The 22,528-nt window shown below is 44.1% G+C and overlaps 1 protein-coding gene across 9 annotated transcripts in view; it reads right to left on the reverse strand.

Moving 5' to 3' along the window:
• Window positions 1-22,528, reverse strand: part of RBM44 (RNA binding motif protein 44) — a 1,911,902-nt gene that overhangs the window by 1,314,714 nt on the left and 574,660 nt on the right. For 8 of the 9 annotated variants that reach the window (XM_078681327.1, XM_078681325.1, XM_078681323.1 and 5 more), the window contains one exon: window positions 8,642-8,705. The exons of the other annotated variant lie outside the window; for it this stretch is intronic. In XM_078681327.1, the coding sequence (XP_078537453.1) occupies window positions 8,642-8,705 (64 nt within the window). The remainder of the gene's footprint in view (window positions 1-8,641; window positions 8,706-22,528) is intronic. 9 annotated transcript variants of the gene reach the window in all.

The following is a 22,528-nucleotide window of genomic DNA, read 5'->3' on the forward strand; positions in this document are numbered from 1 at the left end:
TTTACATGTGGCTGTGTCCTCCTCCTGCATAGGCCCGGTAATGGGGGCAATTGGGGAAATAGAACGAGTACTGGGGGCTCGCCTCAAGTCGGACCTATTAATGGAGGACCCCGACCGTCATTCACAGTCATCTAGACCAGAGAATGCTTCAAATCTATTCGATGTTTCAAAAGGGGTGAAAGGCAACAGATGATTCATTCCCCCAGTACTTTGCAATTGGTCCATACCTCTGTAGTTATTCCTATTCTCCCTATGTGGTACAATATTCCATCCAAATACATTTTTTGACATTTTGGGATTTGGATCCTGCCACATATATTGATTGTTAGACATTCCGGGAGGGTTATTCAAAGGGCCAAAAAGTACCCCAACAGATGTTATGGCAGGCACCTGAGATCTAGGATAGAAGTAGGTTAGATCACAGGGAACAATAAGTGAACCAGTGATCCTTGGCATCCAATTAAGGATGTGTGTCACTGCCCCTGGATCTCTGAAATTTATAATTATTAAATCCCCCTCTATATCCTTTACTCTGCTCCCCAGCCAGGGGAGTCGCCTTACGTGAACAATCTCATTGTTAATAGAACATGGGAGCGGTCTATGCTGGCCGAGCCAATGTATGGTTTTATTTTTTAATTGGCTAAAACCTTCCCTCTTATTGTCTGCCAACCTGGGGACCCCCGTGAGTACAACCACATAGGGGACCGCCTCTGGTGGTAGTTCGACTTGGCGGCCCCTCTGGTTTCCTACTCTAACTGGGTGTGCTCTCCCCCCTACCTCCTGCTTATTTCCAGCAACCACTGTGCTAACCCCTTTATGAGTGTCCTTCTTACTAATTTGGGTAGGCTGATGAACTGCCTTAGATGAATTTGCCCCTTGCTGAGAACAACTCGCAAGGTTGCTTAATGGATTTAAAGCCTTTTGTGTAAGAACTGAGGAGGTATGGACTACAGCTATGGGGGATAAAGCTGGCTTTGCAGGTGCTTCCAACTGACCTGCTTTGATGGTAATAGCCATTTCTATAGCTCCCAATCGGTCCTCTAACCTCTTCAACCTCTCTAGTATGGGAGATGTAAATGCCTTAAGTAGATGTTCAATATTTTCAAGGGAGAGTGTTGACAAATTATCATTAGGGGGAGAAATACTGCTAAGTGTTAAATTAGGTCCGACTGCAGTCAATATAGGCATATTTAGGGAGGATGGCATTTCATGTGGGGCAACCTGGTCCAAATCAGGAGTTAGAATTACATTTTTTGTGGGAGCGGGGATGGCAGTAACCGTTCTACCCTTTCCAAAATCGGTGTGACTGATTTTGGCTCTTTGCTGAACCCCTCCCTTCCTCTGTCTCTTATTTGGTGGTGGTCCAACAATTTTAACAACCCCCTGCTTTCCGACTTTCTTTTTCCCAAGTGGTAATCGTGAATTTTCAGGTACGGTTTCAATTACAGTGGTGATATCACTAGTACCCACAACATTACTTTCTTCCGTACTATTAGTAACAAACAATGAAGGGGTCATTTCTCGCAGGAGCAAGGGATATCCCTGCAACGATAGCGAGTTCTCATTTACTTGTAACAGATCCGCTCCCAGTTGACTGTTCTCAGGTGATACAACCCTGGAGGATCTATTTTTAATAGATTCAATGGAGCGTCGGCGCTCTGCCCTTCGTTCCGCCAGATCACAGTCCCTGTCTGTGTCCCCAACCGGCTTTCTGAAATACTTGTCCAATGTCCCTTTGTTGTTACACCCCCCCCCCCCCCCCCCCCCCCCCCCCCCGAGTCAGGTGACGAACTTTTTCCATGCATGGCAGCCATAGGGTTTATGGTCATCAGTGTGTAGAAGTCAATTTTAAATGTAAGCAAACCCGCTAAAGTAGATGCAATGTGAGCACACAGCAGGAGTAGGGTAAATCAGGCATAAACAAGTAACAGGCTTACTTGTGAAAAACAATGATTGAACGGGGACGATGAAGGTTAGAGGACTGGCCCAGCCCGGCCTCCTTACGGCCACAAAACGGCCCCGCCCTTGTCCCGGGCTTCTCCCGGGACGCTCCCGCGCAGCGGTGACTCGTATGTGCTATTAAGGGGCGGTGGGCGTGGCCAGCAGGGAGAGCGGACCAGGTGTGGAAAATGTTCAGAGCAGGGGCTCCTGGGAAACGGAGTCCCTCCTGCTCGCTCGCAGCCCTGCCGCCGGTGTTCCAATGCCCCTCACGCTCCGCTCCAGCAACAAACAGACTCCCTCCTCAAACTGCGAAGCGGGACCCGCGAAGCGGGTCCGGCGAGCAGTAACTGGTCCAAAGGGTTAGGAGTAAGAATAAGCAGTTGGCAGCCTGCTCCCACACACAGCAGCAACGGTAATAGAGTCCCACCGCAGTCCAAAGATGGAGGAAGAAAAATGTTCTTTCCAAGATGGTCCAGCTTCTTGGATTCCCTATCAGGTGGGCGGTAGGGAATGCGCCCTTGGAAGTCGAGGCTTGGAACACTAAGCTCTCGGGGGGTAGGGTGTTGGGAGAGGAAAATGGAGTCGCCCGGGGCAGAGCCGTAGCGAAGGACAATCATCCTATCTACAGGTGCCCCTGTGTTGGGCTTGGACCAAGTGCCATTAAAGATATCTGTGAGGGCCTCAATTAACCGCAGCAGGGGATCCGAAGAGGCCACATCCCGTTGAAGCACCTCGGGTAGGAGGTTAGTCCTGACCGCCACCGAAGGAAGCTCAAAGTTGAAGGCCTCAGCCGCCATACGTAACACCATTTCGTATGATAAACCCTCCTCCGTACCCATGGTAGGGGGAGATAGTATGCCAATATCTGGAGAGGTTTACAGACCACTGGGCTCACCCAACTCCTCTCTCCAGTCCGGTTCTTCTAACTGGTCTGCTAGAGGGTCCACAGACCCCTCCCAGGCCTCCTCACCCTCCTGTGGTAGCAACTCAGGGCGATAGGGAACACCAGGGGAGAACTGGGGTACAAAAGTGCTAGTCGGCGCTGGTACAGACGCCGGTCCGGCACCGTGTCCACGTTGAGTTGGAGACTGGGGTCGACGTCGGTTGGGGACACAAGAGGGAGCGGAGATGTTGCCAATGGATTTGGCGCCGGTGTTAGGTCGACCGGCGCCGATCGGGATCCAGGCCTGGATCCCTAGGGGCCCAGTGGGGCCAAAGCGGCCAGCATCGAAGGCATAGAACCCCCAGCCGAGTCTGAGGTGCCCAAAGGTAGGCCGGTGGAGTCGGGCTGCCCAAACATGGAGTGAAGGGCTTTGTAAAAGCTACGAAGTTGGGCAGGGTTCGCTCCGGGACCCGGGAATGCCTGAGTCAACCCAACAGGCTCCGTGGCAAGAACCGGGTGACTACCTTCCGCATACTGTGTCGGCCGACGGACGGGGAGAATGCAAAGAGCGACTGATTCTTCGCCTTCTTTTTGTGCTTCGAATTACTCGAAGACAGGAGTGATGTGTTGGCTCCACGTCTGGTCCCGCGACCTCCCCCTTGACCAGGACCTCTAGCGTACGGAGCCGACTGCCGGGTCTGCAGAAGCTTTTGGGACCGCTTCCGCAAAGACATCGGGGCCATGGCGCAGCAGCCGGAGCACGACTTCCGGCATGGTCACGCTCCAGGCACCAGAGGCACACAAAAAGAGGGTCCGTCACCAACAAGGCTTGAAGCCGCTCTGCAGAGATGACATCCCTGTGCACCAGGAGTTGGACAACTCAAAAAGATGTCAACAAAAAGTCTAAAAAAGAGAGCCAAAAAGTGACTTGAGGTACCGCTCACTCCGGATCTGCGCTGGCTGGCACAGAAAATGAAAGAACTGATGTCAGCGCTCAGGGGCGGCGTCTAAGTAGATACCACTACATCAACCCGGAGATCACGACGCCAGATGTGGAGTTGACAAACGCCACCGACCGACGCACAGGGGTACTGCTGAGGAAAAATTCTCCAGATCCAGTCAGAAGCCTGGGGGGTAATTCTAAGGTGAGGAATGCATAACTAATATTCTCTTTCAGATACACTTAACAAGAGTGGTATGTTCATAAAAAGGTATAGGAATTTGGAATGTATCACCATCTTTAGGTGGCACTTGGCCACTCAAAAAAAGTGACAACTTTATCCAGAACTTTATCTGCTGGAACAAAAGATCTACTATTTAAAGATGGGAGGATTTAAGTGGTCATCTTCCAGTCCTTTTGTAAAGACATTAAACAATTTGCCATATCTCTCTCTGTTCAACAAACAGTGTTAATAGCAGTTCTCTATTGTCAAAGATTCATAAACATTTAACTGGAGGAAGAATAAATTTTTAGGGATAATAAAAAAGCAGGATGAAAACTCTGTACAAGGATCCTCCAAGCCCTGTTAGAATTGCTCTATGTAAGTTAGCATTTGTGGCATCATTTTCTAGTATAGGCGCCATTTTGAACTATGGTCGAAACCAATCCTTCGCTATTTTTGAGAAAAGGTCTCTGTTGGGCTTTGTTTCTCCAAGGTTGGGTTTTGCTTCACTAATGAATAGACTGTTATTAGTGCATACCTTTATTTCTAGACAGAGGCCCTTTCCCACTTGTCTTGTGACAGGCCCGACTGGAGCATCCTTGAACGTTGCAACTTTGTGTAAGATATGAGTGCTGAGATAGTTTTTGTTGTATTTGATTGCTTAGCAGCACCTGCCTGGAAAATTCCACTAAGGCGTGTTTTAGCCCAGTCACGGAACGCACATAATGTATTTTTAAGCTTGTTAATTTCAGTCCCTCTGCAGCGCTCCTAGCGACTGGGCAGGCTGGGCTCCGCTCTGACTGTACTCAGAATAAACCGCTATTGGTTTGTATTCTCTACTGTATGACCGACTCTTAATTTGGTATGGAATGCAGAGAGGTGGTCATTACTGACCCGGGTGACCTTAAACGGGTAACTTCCTTCAGCCCCACGCTGTTTAATGTTCATGTCCACCTTCTGGCTGATATAGGGAAAGCGTTTGGTCTCATTTGGTTCCCTTATGCTGATGACACGCAGATCACTTGGTCTCTTTGTTCAGAGGATAATAACAGGTTGTCTAATCTTAGATATGCCTAGCTGCAGTGGCACTGCGAATGAGGGAAAATTGTTTAAAGCTTATTGGAAATTAAGAATGAGTTTTTTGAGGTGGGAAATCAGCCTCACTTTTGGGGTTTAAGATGGTGGCACGCTGATATAGGTAACAGGTCGATAAAGATCTTGGATATTGGCAGGGAAAAAATCTCACTATTGACTACCAAATAAACAAGCATTTACAATGCAATGGTTTTGCCTTTGTTAAAGTTTGAGCTATTGGCATTGCTCTTGACAATATTTTTATTTATGGTTTTTTTAACATAAATAAATGGCATTGTCATTTACAATGCCACTAGCTTGATCTCTCGCAAATGACACACACAAACACCCACAGAGAGCCCCCCCAATACACACTCAGAGGCCTCCCCACACACACACACCCACACAGAGCCCCCCACACACACACCCACACAGAGCCCCCCCCACACACCCACAGAGCCTCCCCACACACTGCGAGCCCCCCCACACACTGCGAGCCCCCCAACACACTGCGAGCCCCCCCACACACTGCGAGCCCCCCCACACACTGCGAGCCCCCCCCACACACTGCGAGCCCCCCCACACACTGCAAGCCCCCCACACACTGCAAGCCCCCACACACACTGCAAGCCCCCACACACACTGCAAGCCCCCACACACACTGCAAGCCCCCCCACACACTGCAAGCCCCCCCACACACTGCAAGCCCCCCCACACACTGCAAGCCCCCAACACACTGCAAGCCCCCAACACACTGCGAGCCCCCCCACACACTGCGAGCCCCCCCACACACTTCCAGAATTCCTGTATAATCGTGTCTATTCCTCTTAAATAAAATGCACTGAAACGAAACGCAGTTGTATGAAATACTGAATCGCATTTGTTCATGTCATCTGAGTGTCGTTTGAAGCATTGGATTACATGATGCTAAGAGACGTATTAAAGTTGTCATGTGCTAATCAATACATGCATTCACCCTTATAGCAGCACCTCACCCATCTCTGCCTTTATCTCCAGTTCAAGGATGCGACAACTTGACGCTTCTCAGGTCTCACAGGATCCGACTTAATTGGATAATCATTTCTAAATCCATTTTACTTAAGGGGGGGGGGGGGGGGGAAGAGGTTTGAAACACACAAGATAATGCCAGGCTAAAGGAATTAAAATGCAGGCGCCCGTGTTACGGAGGAGGCTGAGCTGCTTAAAAAACACAAGTGTTTTCATCTGAAGCAGGGCATGTCCGGCCTGCAGTAAGAGAAACTCAATAAAGTAAATAGTGCTTACAGACTAAATAACAGGTACTGTGTAACAACTGACATAAAAGGGCCAGTCGCCATGGGAAAGTACAAATGAAGGATATAACGGTCTGGTACCAAGGAAATGGCTATATATGTCTAAATGGTGGTTAATAACAAATGTTAGCTGTGATTCACGCAGTTATACATATGGTACCCTCAGTGTCACCATCATGCTGTGTTGAATGGCGAATGAAAGCCAAGAAGTTTTCAAAGGAGTGCATGAGTGGTATAAAAAGGAGTGAATAATTAAGTGAGTAAGTCGGTAAAAAAAAGAAGAACGGTGCATTAATTATTAACGGCTCATAAGGTATAAAGCATGTGCACGTTAAAACCAGAAAGTGAAGACTGCTAGGGGCATAAAAAAGGTGAAGAATGACATGGGTTCCAAGTGGTACCTGCGGGTCGGTAAATGCACGTCGCGTAAAAGTAGCTGAAAAATATAAGAAAGCCCAAACTTCATCATTAATCGGAGGGCCGCGTCTGCAGGTTTCAAAATGACTCGGTCTCTATCAAAAGAGTACTTACAAGTGTAGTGTTCAAAGGATGGTATCCAAGAAAGGTATCCCGTGGAACGGATCCATGCGATTATCCGTTTGTGTGAGTCGAGAACTTGAACCCTGTGAGGGTGCAAGGAACTCTCTGTGGAGTTGGGATGCAAACGGGTACAGGTATGTGTATAGTTTACACAGGCCTGGGAGTATGCAGACAAGAAGTTTGAGTGTGGGAGGGAACGCGATGAGGCATAGCGAGTTGCGAACGCAGGTGATGCTGAACTTCTGGACTGCTGTATTTCATAGGTGCACAGGGTTTTTAGGGCGCGTGTGTGGGGGTTTAATAACTCCCTTACCTCTGCCTCTGGCGCTGTTTACTCCGGCGGTGGGTTCCTTCCTCGCCTTCTTGCTGTGCGGTCGGACGCTAGAACGCAGAAAGTGTCTCTGGTCCGGGGAGGGCTGCACGGATGGCTGAAAATCCTGCTCGCCCTCCTCCTGGGGGTCCCGGGAAGCTGCCTCCTCCTCCTCCGTGGGCTCCTCTCCCAGCGCTGCGGCCGCACACCTTTTGCCCAGCAGCTTCTTGGCGGCCTCGTCCTGGCCCAGCTTACAACAAACCGCAAACCGAGGGGAAAAAGGCAGCCAATCACCGCGCAGGTCGCCCGGCGAGCCTCCCGCAGCCTGAAGCAATGGCAGCGCGGCTCCCGGGTGACGTCAGCGGTTGTTCCCTCGGTTTCTCCGCGGCCGCGAGGCCAGCATCAGGCAACAAGCGGGAGGGGGCGGGAAAGGGGGGTGGAGAGACGCAGAAGTGCCGGCAATGCCGGACCAGATTCGGGGGCGTTCCCGGCTTTCGCGTGACGTCGGCAAAAGCCAAAGAATGTCGGGAACGCCCCCGAATCTGGTCCGGCATTGACGGACAGGCCCCTCGTCCAATGGCTAGGCTCCATTTATGGAGCCAGCCAATGAATGACGAGGGCCGACCCAAAGCCACACTACAGAACTCATCAGGATTTCGCCTGCGCGAAAAAGATGCGCAGAGCGCATCTTTTCGCCAGGCAAAACCTAATAAACTGTCTGCTAGTTGTTTTGGCCTTCTTAGATGCCTTAGAAAATCTTACGGCCCTGCCTATTTCTACCCAAAAGATGATGGTCAAGGCCTGGATCTTCTACCCACTGAACTATGGTATTATACTGTACCTGGGGGCTGCTAAATAATCTCTGAAAAGGCTTCAGATTGTTTAGAACACTGCTGCACGCCCTCTGTGCCACATTGGTTTCCATTCAGCTCCGTAATCGTCACGGTCTTTCTATAGACAAGCCTATCAAGTTTAAAGCATCAGAGATACATGGATAAGACAATGACTCGGTCAACCGGAGTTTAAGGATGATTGTTCTGCCCCATTTCCTCCAACCGTTCTCTAGCTGTGGCAGTCAGAACCTAGCAGTGAATCCCTGAGTCAACTTGGCCAAACAAGGAGGGCAATCCTTTGCATATTGAGGGCCCAAACTTCAGAATTCTCTTCCTCCTTCTATGCGACTTTGCAGCTCACTTGAGAGGTAGTGTAAGCTACTGAAAAAAAGGTTAATCTAATCTGTCAGTTGTGCCTATGCCTGGAATCCCTTTGCTGCAGACATGCGCTTTATAAATCAGATTAACATAACATGAAATACCCAAGCAGGAAGGGGTCACTTTTACATAAATTTTTATTTATTCATTTTTTTTGTAAAGAACACCCTAAGAAGGAAAATCAGAGCAGTTAATTCAAGTTAAAAAAAATTTACACATTTACTCACTTGTTAAAATTTGCCTTTGAAGGGGATACGCTATCCATTTGCTTATGAAAAATTATGTTCTCAGCTGTAAAAAAAACAGAAGAAATGTCTTGAGGATGAATTTATACTTTACAAATTATTGGTGAAAACGTGGTGGGAAATTTGTCACACAAACAAACACAGACTAGTGTTTGCAGATTTTTCTAAAGTAACCTTCACTCCTCGTATTCAAGGTAGATATTTCTTAGGATACAAACCACAGCCATCAAAGATGTGATCAAGTAAAGATAAGGAAACATTACTTTCCTGTAACTACAATTCTTCGGCATTGGCATTTTTCACAGATTCACAAGCTATGTTGCATGTGTGTCAGAACTGCTTTGTAACAATCCTGCAAAGAAATCCCTCCACAATGCTGCAGTCTCATGTGTGGAAAGGGACATCCTTTTTTTGACGTAGTCTTCGTTAAGTGTGTTACATGCCCTCGTCAGGTAAATTTGCATGCACAATGGACAATAGTGCAACCACAAACAAAATCCTCATAAGACTGAATTCCTCTCACTTTCCTATTCCCTCTTTGCTTTATACTGAGAGGCTTTGCAGACATAATATTGAGTATTAAATATCGATACACCATTATATTGATGTTCAAATATCGATATGACAGAATATCGACATACAGGTAAGAAATATTGTTTTAATAAATATCGATGTTAGTAATATCGTTAGTCAAAATATCGTTAAAAAACGTTGTGTGTTTTGTATGTTAGTATATGTGTTAAAAGTATAGCTTATTTTTGTAATGTATGTTTGAATTTTTGGCAAGTAATTAATTTTATGTTAATTAATTTTTGCATATTTTAGTTCCATACCAGATTGTGGGTTTATAGGGGAATAGCGTGGGAAGTAATTTCATTTTAATTAATTAAGTAATAAGTTTACGAATTAATATGTTTATATTTAATAATTTATATTGTCAATTGTGCTAATTTGTTATTAATTAATTAAATATGAATTGGGTAATAGTGTAATTTTTGAGGGGCGGGTTGTGGTTTTATAGGAGAGTAGGGTGGGAAGTAATTTAATTATAATTAATATTTTTATTTATTAATATTTTTTATATGTTATACTGTCAATTGTGCTAATTAATTTGTTCATAATTAGTTATTAATACTTCATATTTAGTAAATATGCTAATTATGTAATTTTGTGAGAGGTGGGTTGTGGTTTTATAGGGGAGTAGGGTAGGAAGTAATTTAATTATAATTAATTAAATCAATTAATATGTATGTAATGAATTTTGTCAATAACATGTTAATTCGTTATTAATTGGATATTAATAAATAAATAATAAATATGAAAATTGTGTAATATTTTTATGAGTTTGCTGTGGGTTGGGAGGGGAGTAGGGTGGGACGTAATTTAATTTTAATACATTTATTATTTTGTATATACAATATTTAAAGTTATTTATAGTGTTAATTGTGTGAACTAATTTATTTTTGATTGTTTTTAAATTGTTTGTTAATTGTTATTACTTAATTATTACATAATTATGTTAATTGTGTAATACTTTACAATATTGGTGGTGACGTTTATAGGGGAATATAGCGAGAGTTAAATTATTTTTGAAAAACGATTCATTTGTAATTAATGTTAAATATTTTGCAGGAGTAGAAATGCTAAATTATTCCCCTCCGCTATCCAACACTTTCCCTACTGTTACACTTGGTGGTGTGGGAATAAATGATTCCCACCCGCTATCCAACACTTTTCCTACTGTAGCACTCGCTGGAGTGGGAATAGTAATTTTTACATACTCACTATCCAACACTTTCCCTACTGTTGCACTCGCTGGAGTGGGTATAGTTGTTTTTACATACCCACTATTCAACACTTTCCCTACTGTTGCACTCCCTGGAGCGAAAATAGTAATTTTTACCCACCCGCTATCCAACACTTTTCCTACTGTAGCACTCGCTGGAGTGGGAATAGTGATATTTACATACTCACTATCCAACACTTTCCCTACTGTTGCACTCACTGGAGTGGGTATAGTAATCTTTACCCACCTGCTATTTAAAACTTTCCCTACTGTTGCACTTGTTGGAGTGAGAATAGTAATTTTTACCCACCCGCTATCCAACACTTTCTCTACTGTTGCACTCACTGGAGTGGGGATCGTAAATTATTCCCCTCCGCTATCCAACATTTGCCCTCCGGTTTCATTTTCTGTACTGGGAATAGTAATTTTATCCCTTGCGCTATCCAACATTTCCCTACTTTTATAGTTAATGTAGTGTAATTTTTGTACATAAATATTCATTTTAATATTTAAATTTATGAAATATTTTTTTATATTACAGGTTTATGTATATATATATATATATATATATATATATATATATATTGAAGCTCCAAGTTGTACCGGTAATCCCAGGGCACTCTTAACAGCGGGTGCAGGCTCCGCGCCGATACTCGCGGAAAATATTCCAGCTCATGAACCGTTTCATTCAGGAAACGAAAAGCGCACTCCAGGGGTAAAGCAGCAAAGTTTATTCAGCCCACCAACACTCGTGCGCTTTTCGTTTCCTGAATGAAACGGTTCATGAGCTGGAATATATATATATATATATATATATATATATATATATATATATATATATATATATATATATATATATATATATATATATATATGCAGGTCCACAAAACGTAGCAAAACTACGTGAATGCACTCCCCTTGAAAGATCAGGAATCAAGATATCCTCAACTTGATCACGCGATAACTCGCCTTGATCACGTGATCAAGGCGAGTTTCCTCGCTGAAACGCGTTGGGTTTTGTGATTCCATGACTTGTCACGATGCTGCACTTTAAATAAACATGAACTTTTGGAAAAGCGCACTTTGCTGAGGATATCTTGATTCCTGATCTTTCAAGGGGAGTGCATTCACGTAGTTTTGCTACGTTTTGTGGACCTCCATACAACGAAGGGGGACCTTTGCCCCTAAATGCACCGCTGTCACGGTGTCCCGGCGTTACAAAGGATGTGGATCTAATATATATATATATATATATATATATATATATATATATATATATATATATATATTATAACTTTTTGTATGTTTTTTAACATCTTATAATTAAATAAAATAATTGTTTATTGATATTAAGTTAATAAATTAAAAAATAAATACATATGGATGTTTACTTTTTTGTTACATTGATCATGTTTTTACATTATTAAATATGTTTTATTAATTATATTAATTCAGTTTTTGAAATATTTTAAAGACATTTTAAAAACAATATATATATATATATATATATATATATATTTCACAAAGATATTTTAAACAACGATATTTTGGTTTCGATATTTTTGTACTTACCGTTGTAGAGATAGGCTGTCAATATTCTGTCCATTTATATTGTAGACTCGATATTCCAGTAGCTCGATATTCTGTCCATCGATATTCTGTCAGTGATCTTTACTGAGAGAGTTGACTGGATTCTGCTTAACTGGCAGCGCGACATGGGATACAAAATATTTATGTGGCGTTTTCTTCGGTCTCACTTTCAAGGTCCTTTGCTTTGAGACTGTCTAAGGGAGCTTCGCAGGAGGAGAATGATGCATCTATAACTACTGATTTGTAACAGCCTGATTCATTCAATGGTAGGCCCATCAGGTTTCTTTCTGCTCAGCTACCATCAAGGTGATTTGAATTTCACAGTAATGAAAGATCTTCCAGGGTCCTGAGAAACCTTTTAATGCTGCAAATTGAAATGCTCTCAATTGTGTAGAACCCTTAATCATCAGTACAAAGTAAGCAGAAAACTAGACATTGCTCCTAGCAGAGATGTCTTTGGTTACTGTAAAATCTAATTTAAACACCTTACAATAGTAGACTGGGCTTAATAGCCGGAATATTTTTTGTTTTAATAGGAAGTGCAGTTTTTTGTTCAACCAAGTCAATACTGGGGAATTTATTCACCAGGGCTGAAATGTTTTTCAGAACATTGGCATTTAAACAACTCTTTGGTCGCTAAGCGAACCTGTACAGACTATTTGTCATTGTCTCCACATTCAGGGCTACGGATTAGTGCAAACACGTTATCAATATTATCCAATTTCAGACTGAAGATGAAAACTGTGGAGACGTATGTAATAAAACAACCGTGACCAATATTTTGTTGCATTTCTCTAATGAGCATGAATAGATTCTGGAACATTTACAAAGGAAATGTTGCCTTGAATGTCTAAAGCCAAGAAATACCAAATGTGGGGGGTTTCCTTGGGAATGCAGTATGCACAATCGATTATGTAATATTAGAGCAGATCAAAAAACCACTGGCTCAAGCATTGTTTATTTGATGACAAGTATCAAACTCGGAACAAGAGAGAAGTTTGAATACCATAGATTTTATAATTCAGTAGGAACTAAGATATCAAGCCAGACCTCCCTTGCCCTGAAAGGCTGGTCTGTAGAACATGCTGATCATGTTTGAGATATTTTGGCGTTTTTTACCCCCAAAACCTGGAAATGCACTCCAGTCTCTTTTGAGTAGAAACATATCCTTGCCAAGACCAGTTCCCAACTTTATAACTCTGGTCTCCTACTAAAAATGAAGAACTAGACATGTAATGGTTGTCTATGGGTTAAGGGTGTCCACAGGCAGACTGAGTGCAGCACATTTTGAAAGTTGGAATGCAATTGCAAGCGAAATGCTGGCTTATGATGCTGGTCTTGGTCATCTGCATCACAACTGGGATGTACCGAAACCTATCCCAATCATATATTTTTACCATCTACATATCATAAGGTTTTTATAGCTAGATGCCAGAACGGTCTTGTATCCGATAAGCTGGCCAGACCAACATTCTGAACCAGTTGTTTGATATATTGGCAGAATTCCTACCCCTCAAAACAAGGTAGCTTCCTTCAGTCTTCCTCATAGAGGAACATCCTTTCAATGCTTTACCCAAACTTATGTCCTCCTGAATGTGGCAGTAGCAGTCATGACTTTTAATGGGTTTCAGCAGTGACCCACACATCAGACACCAGGAAACGTTTTGATCGGAGTGGGGACATTTCAAAGAGTGATGAATGCAATAGTTTGGCTCAAAGTAAGCCAGAACCCTAGGAAACCTACCAATTCCAGACGTATCAGAAAACCAGAGACCGAGGGAAATCCAAAATGAGATAGCTTTTGGCAAATAAAACGTTTTATTTCCAAGAATAAACTACAAACATCAAATTATGGGGGCAAAATACCTCTTTCTTCAGATTCTTTAGACCGTAAAATCCAGAATTTAGACAAATGGCAAAAGTCCTAATATACAATGTTCCCAAAACTCTCCTTACAGTATATATACTTTACAGTGTCACAGATTAGGGTTCCTACTCTCAAGGAAGATACACTAACATGAGGTACTGCTTTTATTGGTATTTAGTGTAATGGACATTTTGCTGTTCTCTGAAAATCCATAACTTTCTCATAAAAAGTCAGGACATTCCGTTTGCTTTTTCTTCTTTTTTTTAAAACGACCTCTGACTTGTTCGGGTCATTCTGGGTTTAAAAAAAGTAGTTGTGGCATTCAAGCAAGTCATACCACACAGGACTCCAACAGGTGTCAGGAGTTCAGAAATATTAGGGATTGATGGGATTCCATAGGTGCTGGTAAACACAAGGCCCAATTACTGCAGCTACCTAAATGCCAGGAATCTCAACTTAGTGGCTAGCTTATTTCTTGCGGTGGCGTTCTTTGGACGTTTCCCTTCCCAGGAACCTAACTTGTGGGCTACCATTTTGGATATTTTAGAGATGAAGGGAAATGTATAATGGAAAGAAAGTGCTGTTATCTCTTAAATGTTTATCACTTTTTTGACTTCCTATTGTAAGTCAGTGTCTACAAAAAAAGGTTTTGCAAAACCTTCCTCTGAATCACCTCACATTACATATAATACAGATGTCGCATAGCCCTAAATTCTAACTGAGAACATTTCACAAATTCACAGCTTTCATTCACCACAATCTTCTAGTCATTAGAGTTTTTGTACTCAATTGATGAATATTTGGCTCAGTGAAAAAACACTGCAAAAACAGCTGTAATGCTGGCTCTTTATATATGTATGTATGTATGTATGTATGTTTTTGGATTTATATAGCGCTTATAACCCAGGGGTCTAAGCGCTTTTGCCTTGGGAACCCGTCCTGGCTTTTCCCTGTGAGATAGCCCCTACAGGGCATCCCCAAGGTGAAAGCCAGGCATCCCGCCGCGGGGGGCCGTTGTGGAGATTAAGCAAGCTTAATGCCCAGAGTTGCAGAGTGTGAACCCATGATTAGGTCAGGCACCGAAGCGAGAATTATCGAGTCCGTGGACATTTGAGCTCGAGACCCTGCCGCGTCGGGAATTGAACCCTGGTCCCGGGTCTGACCTCTGCTTCAGGGTCTGCCTGCTCTAACCAGTGAGCCACACTTCTCCATATATATATAGAGGGCTTTTGAAAAAACTACAAGCACACACGCATGTACCATACCATGTTTGATTTTTTTCTAATCTAAGAAAAAAATTCAGTTCACTTTTGCCTCCTTGTTGTGGGAAAGGCTCCTTGCCAAGATCCAACTCTTAGAGTCAATTTGGATTCTTTATATTGGTTTAAAAACAGTCTGGCAACTTGAAAGAAATCATTTATATGTCCCACCAAGGACCTAGACAATGTTTTTTTTTTTATACGGTTTACTCTTTTGCAGAACACCACACTGTGCCATGCTCTTTCTGGGGGATTCTTCATCTAACCACATAATCCTTACCTTGTGAATATTCCCCAGGAGTCAGACTGGAATCTGTAGGAGTAGGCATGTAATGGATTTATCTGGTTCTTTGGTGCCAAATTCTACTACCCCCAGTATGGTTCCAAGGACACCAGATGCCTTTAATGGACATCGAACTCCTGATCCTCATATGAATAAGGGGGAGAGGTTTGTGGTACCTTAATGAAGACGGTTTCATCCTTAAAGCGTTTAACTAGGGCAGGTACGGTAAGCCAGGTTACAATTGGGAACCAGGGTTATGTAGCTTCTTGCAATACTGGGTGTAGTAATGCCCACGTTTTATTTCCTGTTCCCCCAAGTAATCCCTGTGATACGAGTTCATGGGAGGTAGTTTCTACTTGGGTGGGGCCTACTGATACAACTAACCAAGTTATGAGAGAAGGTTACATTAATGTATCCTCATTAATTTCATCCCCTTGTTATTTGGACAAGAATCCTACTGATAATAGGTGCAAGTATTCTTATGTTGGGTGTATTAATCCTACAGAAAAACCGGACCAGGCAGAATTACTAGTCATTAAGTCTGGAAATGATTTGATCAGGCAGAACAGTATTTTCCCCTTCCTCAAGATATTATCTTGGAATATTGCTGGCTTGGGACCAAAACTAGTAGATCCAGATTGGTTGGCATATATAGCCAATCAAAATATCTGTTTGTTACAGGAGACATGGGCGACAGAAAAAGGCGACAGAAAAGTGTCTCTTGATTGATTTACTAGTTCTAGTGTGGAGGCCAAACCTGCAGCCCATTTTGGGAGAGCCATTGGTGGGCTTTTGATTTTAATTAAGAATGGCTGTGTTAGCAGCACTACCTTGATGGTGATTGATAACTTAGATCTGATGGGGATAACTGTAACCTTTTCTTCGGGTCTCTGTTTTTCTATTTTTAATATTTATCTTGGGTGTTCTAGGAGATTGGATAAATCACCTACACTATCTCTTTTGGAGGAACTTGTAGACAATTTGGATTCTAGTGTAAAAGTCATTGTAGCAGGTGATTTTAATACCAGTTTTGAACCTTTGTTGTATTTAAATGAGACAACTAGAGAGGAAGATGAAGTATGGGGTATACCACCTTTGACTGGTCCCCCTTTGAGATCGTTTTCCAGCACTGCCTTAGAACTGGCCTCATTTACAATAGGCAAGGGCCTTAGAGCGTGTAATGGGCGTACTCGCTCTGATCGAGAAGATCGCCAACACACAGCTGACCCGCCAACTGGAGGACAACAACATGCTAGACCCATCTCTGTCCGGATTCAGACGAAACCACAGCACCGAGACAGCCCTCATCGCCGCCACAGACTACATCAGGTGCCAACTAGACAACGGCGAAACTTCAGCCCTCATCCTCCAGGACCTGTCAGCCGCCTTCGACACGGTCTGCCACCGCACACTAAGAACACGCCTCCAAGAATCCGGAATCCAGAAGGCAGCCCTGGACTGGACCACGTCCTTCCTCTCCGGCAGAACCCAGAGAGTCCGCCTCCCACCCTTCCGATCCAAAGCCACCGACATGATCAGCAGCGTACCCCAGGGCTAATCCCTTAGCCCGACCCTGTTCAATGTCTACATGGCTCCCATCGCACAAGTGGCCCACCAGCACAACCTGAACCCCATCTCCTACGCCGACGACACCCAGCTCATCCTCTCCATCACCAAGGACCCGCACACTGCCAAAACCAAACTCCACGAGGGAATGAAAGCAGACGCAGAGTGGATGAGGAGCAGCCGTCTGAAACTGAACTCAGACCAGACGGAGGTCCTCATCCTAGGCCCCACCCCGTCTGCGTGGTACGACTCCTGGTGGCCGACCGCACTGAGAACAGCTCCAACACCCACGGACCACGCACGCAACCTAGGATTCATGCTCGACTCCTCCCTCTCCATGTCAAAGCAGGTCAACGCCATCTCTTCCTGCTACAACACCCTCCGCATACTTCGCAGGATCTACAAATGGATCCCGACCGAAACCAGAAGAACGGTGACCCAAGCCCTAGTCAGCAGCAGGCTGGACTACGGCAACGCACTCTACGCAGGAATCCTGGCCAAACACATGCAACGCATCCAAAACGCCTCCGCCCGAATGATCCTCAACGTCCCCCGCCGCAGCCACATCATCTCCCACCTTAGAGACCTGCACTGGCTCCCTGTCAACAAGAGGATAACCTTCAAGCTCCTCACCCACGCACACAAAGCACTCCACAACATCGGACCAGCCTACCTGAACAACAGACAACTTCTACACCCCAGCCCGCCAGCTCCGCTCCGCCAGCCTCGCCCCTGTCCCCCGCATCCATGAACGACCTCCGGTGGCAGATCCTTCTCCTACCTCGCCGCCAAGACCTGGAACACCCTCCCCACCCATCTACGGCAGACCCAAGACCTGCTCTCCTTCAGAAGGCTCCTCAAGACCTGGCTCTTCGAGCAGTAGCAGCACCCCTCCCCCCACACCCTCCCCCCAGCGCCTTGAGACCCTCACAGGTAAGTAGCGCGCTTTACAAATTCACTAATTGATTGACAAGGGCAGCTACATTTAAGAGGGGTATGTACCAGCATTATTGATTAGGTCTTGGTTGATGTAACTTTATAGCCTCTACTGTATGATATGGAAGTGGTGGTGCGCTTTGATAGTGATCCTAATTCCCTTGAAGTAACTTTGACTAGTGACTCTTTAAACCAAGATAAAAATAACCACAAACCTATGGTACCTGCCCCTGTGGTAACTAATAATCGCCGGTATGTTTCGTGGCCAAATGTTAGGTCTAATCAGGAACTGTTCTCACAGATTTACAAACTTTATGTTACATACTTTGAAGCATATGTGGGACTGAATATAGATGTAGTTCCTATTCTAGACATTCATGTTGGCCTATCTAATGCCTTATGGGAGATTTTTTACCAAAATTGCACTATTAGGACTTCTAATCCATTGAAGGCGGAGAAATGGTTTAATCCAGCTTGCAAGTTAGCCAAGTCAGTTCTGAGGAAGGCTATAATGGAGGGAAATTGTACTAATGTTAAAGCAGCAAGATCTCACTACAAATCTACCTTGATTAAAGCCAAGAGGAATTGGAATAATAACTTATGGCAAGATATTTTGGATGCCGGGAAAAGGAATGACCGTAGACTATTTTGGCGCCTTGTTACCCAAACTAAAAACCTAATTTACATCAATATAATATTTCCCCTGATAAATGGGTATCTCATTTTACAATGATTTATGCTTCTGGCGACTCCCAGGTCCCTGATAGCACTAGCTTTCTAAATGTATGGCCTATATTAAATCCAACTCCTCCTATTGTATTTAGCTTAGGCGAAACAATTAGAGCGATTCATTCGCAGAAACTGCTACAGCCCCTGGACCAGATAAAATACCCGGGGACTTATATAAATCTGAACCTTTAATATGGTCCACCAACCTTAATATGTTATTTAATGCTATTGCAGCTGGGGGGGAAGGTAACAGACTCATGACTTAGAGCTGACATTATAGCTATAAAAAGGTGATCTAGGGGAGCCATCTAATTATAGGCCTATCAGCCTCATTGATAATGCCCAAAAGATTTTTTCGAAACAAATCCTGATGAGACTTTTGGATTGGATGGCTACACAAGAGAATTTATCTCCCCTCCATGCAGGTTTTAGACGAAGAATTAGTACAAATGATCACATTTTTAGATTTATTGTTTTAATATGTTTTAATTCAGAAAATACAACTTTACGTGGCATTTATTGATCTTAGAGCAGCGTTTGATCTTATACCACGATCGGCGCTTTGGTAAACCCTGATAAACATGGGTGCTACGGTCAGCCTAGTGCATTTAATAAGTAGATTACATGTGAATAATTTTGCACAGGACCGCTGGGGTCCAAATAGAGAATTGAAGGATCATATTCCCATAGAGCGAGGAGTTCGCCTGGGCTGTGTGCTAGCGCCCACACTATGTTCTCTATATATTAATGATGTTGTGGACACCCTAAAACATTGTAAAAATGACTCTCCAATTTTAAATAACAAAAAGATACCCATTTTACTTTTTGCTGTCGATTCCCTTTTCATATCTAAATCTCCGATGGGCCTCAAAATTTTAATTGATACTTTTTAAAAATGTTGTCATTTGAAAGGCTTACAACTGAATATAAACAAAACTTAAGTATATGGTTTTTGGAAAGAAGAAAAAAGGAAGTCATAGTATTCATGCTGGGGGCGAGGCCCTGGGCAGAGTACATCGTTTTGATTATTTGGTGGGTCAGACTTAAAAACAATTTAGGGTGGGCAAACCAATTTGAGAACTCAAAATTAATTACTGAACACAGATCCAATGCCATTTTAAGGTTTTATAATCAAACAAACTCTAGTGCTATTTCCCCTGCTGTGGAAGTTTACCGAGCAACGGCTCAGGGTGCCTCTCTTTATGGGGCAGAGATTTGGGGTTATGGTAATTTACAGTTGTTAACCATTGCCGAGAACAGCTTTTTACCGTCAGAAGGCGTAAGGGACAACTGTGTATTGGCTTAAAAGGAGTGCACATCAAAAATGACAACTAAGTTTAAGGCCTAATGTGGAATCACAAAGGGTGTTGCTGGAAACAACTGTTGCAAACTTTTAAAAAGTCTCATCACATCAGTTGACTTAAATAAAGGCCAACCCGGCAACTGCAAAAATGCCAAAAAGTAGATAATTAGGCTTTAACAGAGCCCAAAGCAAATTCATTCTGGGCCAGGGACAAAACAAGCAACAATACTTCAGACAACTTGGTTTGTTGTGCGTCAATTTGGTGGGTGCCACACCAAGCCACAAATTTATCTCAATGACTGGCGTATCTCTATTTTGTGGAAGGATGCTCTCCACTAAGATAACATCAACTACCTTAGAAGGAAGGTCAACTACCACTGCACAATCTCCAAGCTTGGAGATGCAAACTGTGCAGGCCCGGTGCCGTACCTTGCCCTGGTACTGCAGCAAAAGATCCTCCCGAAGAGGCAGTTCAGTCGGAGGAAATGCAAAAAATTCCGGGCACCAGTGTCCTGGTCCAATATCGTGCCACTAGGAAGACTTGGGTCCAGTTCTGATCTTTTTCAGAACTCTATGCAAAAGAGGCAACAACAGGAAGACAAGCAATAGTGCCTGAGCTCCACTCTAAAAGGGATGCGTCTCCAAGGAAGACCTGCCTTGAAATGCCATTGTGCAAAAGTGAGCATTCTAGGCGGTGGTGAAAAGATCGAGGCTGAGTTCTCCCCATTAATGGAAAACACCTTTCACAATTTCCGGGTGCAACTGCCATTCATAATCTGCTTAGTCGGCGGAAGAGTTTATCTGCCCTAGTGATCCTGGTAGGTGGTTCACTACCAGAGAAATTCCTTAGAGGTTCACCCACTCACAGCCTCCTGACTTAGACCCCAAGACCACACCCTGCCTGTTGGAGAAAAACCTCTTGGTGGTGTGGTCAGTGAGCAACTGCACGTCTTCCTCCAAAAAAAGGCAGAAAGGCCTTCAGCGCCGGAGAACCAACTCCACAAATTAATGAGGCATCATGTCCGTACTGGAGACCAGAGAACTCTGACCTCCACTTCTCCCAGATGACCTCCCAAATGCAGAAGAAATGCATCCATTACCACTGTCAAATCTGGGTGGGTAGGGAGAGGGGACAGCCAGTTACCCAATTGCAGTCCAACAGCCACCACTGCAGATCTTTTGCAGTCTATTCCAAAATATGAATACAATCTGACAGATTGTCCTGGTGCTGTGCCCAAAGGAACCAGAAGTCCAACTGCAGAGCACCCATATGCCATTGGGGATGTTTGAGCAGAACGATGGTGGAGGCCTTCAATCCCAACAGTGTGTAAGTGATTTGGACTGAGATCCAGGATAGCGGCTGAAACATCGAGATCACAGGCCAAATGACCTGGACTTAACTCTGGAGGAAAGCATAAAGCCGTAGTATAGCCAAACTAGCTGTGCTGAATGGAGCATCTGCAAAGGGAAACGTTGTCAAATCAGGACAATGAGCATCTTGAATTGGTCCTTCCAAAGTAAGACGTTGAGAGGGAGATGATCTAAAATGGGGCAAAGTAGCCAGAGTGACACTCAGCTACAACGTTGGAGGCCACTAACCGGATCATTTAGCCAAAAAGGGCATGCACTGTCTACTTCAAGATAGACAGGTGGTCATCAGCAGCTGGTGGCAGAAGGGGAGGCGAGTGAAGAGAAATGGAAGGGAACAACCACAATGCAGAATTTGGAGAACCCACTTGTCTGAAGCGATGGCCTGCTGCCTTTGGAGAAAATATCGGATCCTGGTTCAGACGGGGTTTCTGAGTGCCAGCAAGGCCACACGGACGTAGTTTCGTGGCTGCATGTGCATAAGAGGCTGTGGCCTTGCTTATCTCTTTTTTTTTTTTTAAACCGTTCAAGAACCGAATTTGCTTTGTCGCCAAAAAGGCAAAAGCCATCAAAGGGGTAAGGCCATTATGGACATCTAGACATCCCCGGAGATGCCCATTGACCTCATGCAGGAGTGGGGACGAAGCACCACACTCTTGTCCATCACCCAACCTAGGAAGTCACGTCGTGTCCAAACCAGAATGGATCACAAATTTTGCTGCCTCACAGCAATCTTGGATGGTTAGGGACGCCGAAGTTCATCCATTGTAAAACTTGGGCCAGTGTCCCAGAGGACATGGGTGGCAAAGCTAGAAGACAGCCAGCATTTACTGAGCACAAGCAAGACCCAGAGGAAAAAATATGTCAAATGTTTCTATTCTCTGTCTTCAAAGAAAGGTGTTAGGATAGTTGTGTAAGTAAGGCGGAGTCACCTGGTGTTGGACGAGGATGTTGAGCAAACGGCCTATTTACTGGTGGTCCTGAATACTGTTTTTGACCAAAAGGGTATCCACGAGGGCCTCATTAAATGGCAACAGAGGTTCTGTAAACACTTGACCAGGCTGAAGAACCTCTCTCAGAACTCTAGTCTTCACCTCCATAGTTGAATTGTAGATCGAATACTTCTTCTGCCCTTCGCGTAATGGCAGAGGTGGCTCTTTTCTCAGTTGCAGGACCAAGAGG

This window comes from Lissotriton helveticus, chromosome 3_1, assembly GCF_964261635.1.
Source record: "Lissotriton helveticus chromosome 3_1, aLisHel1.1, whole genome shotgun sequence".
Lineage (NCBI taxonomy): Eukaryota > Metazoa > Chordata > Amphibia > Caudata > Salamandridae > Lissotriton > Lissotriton helveticus.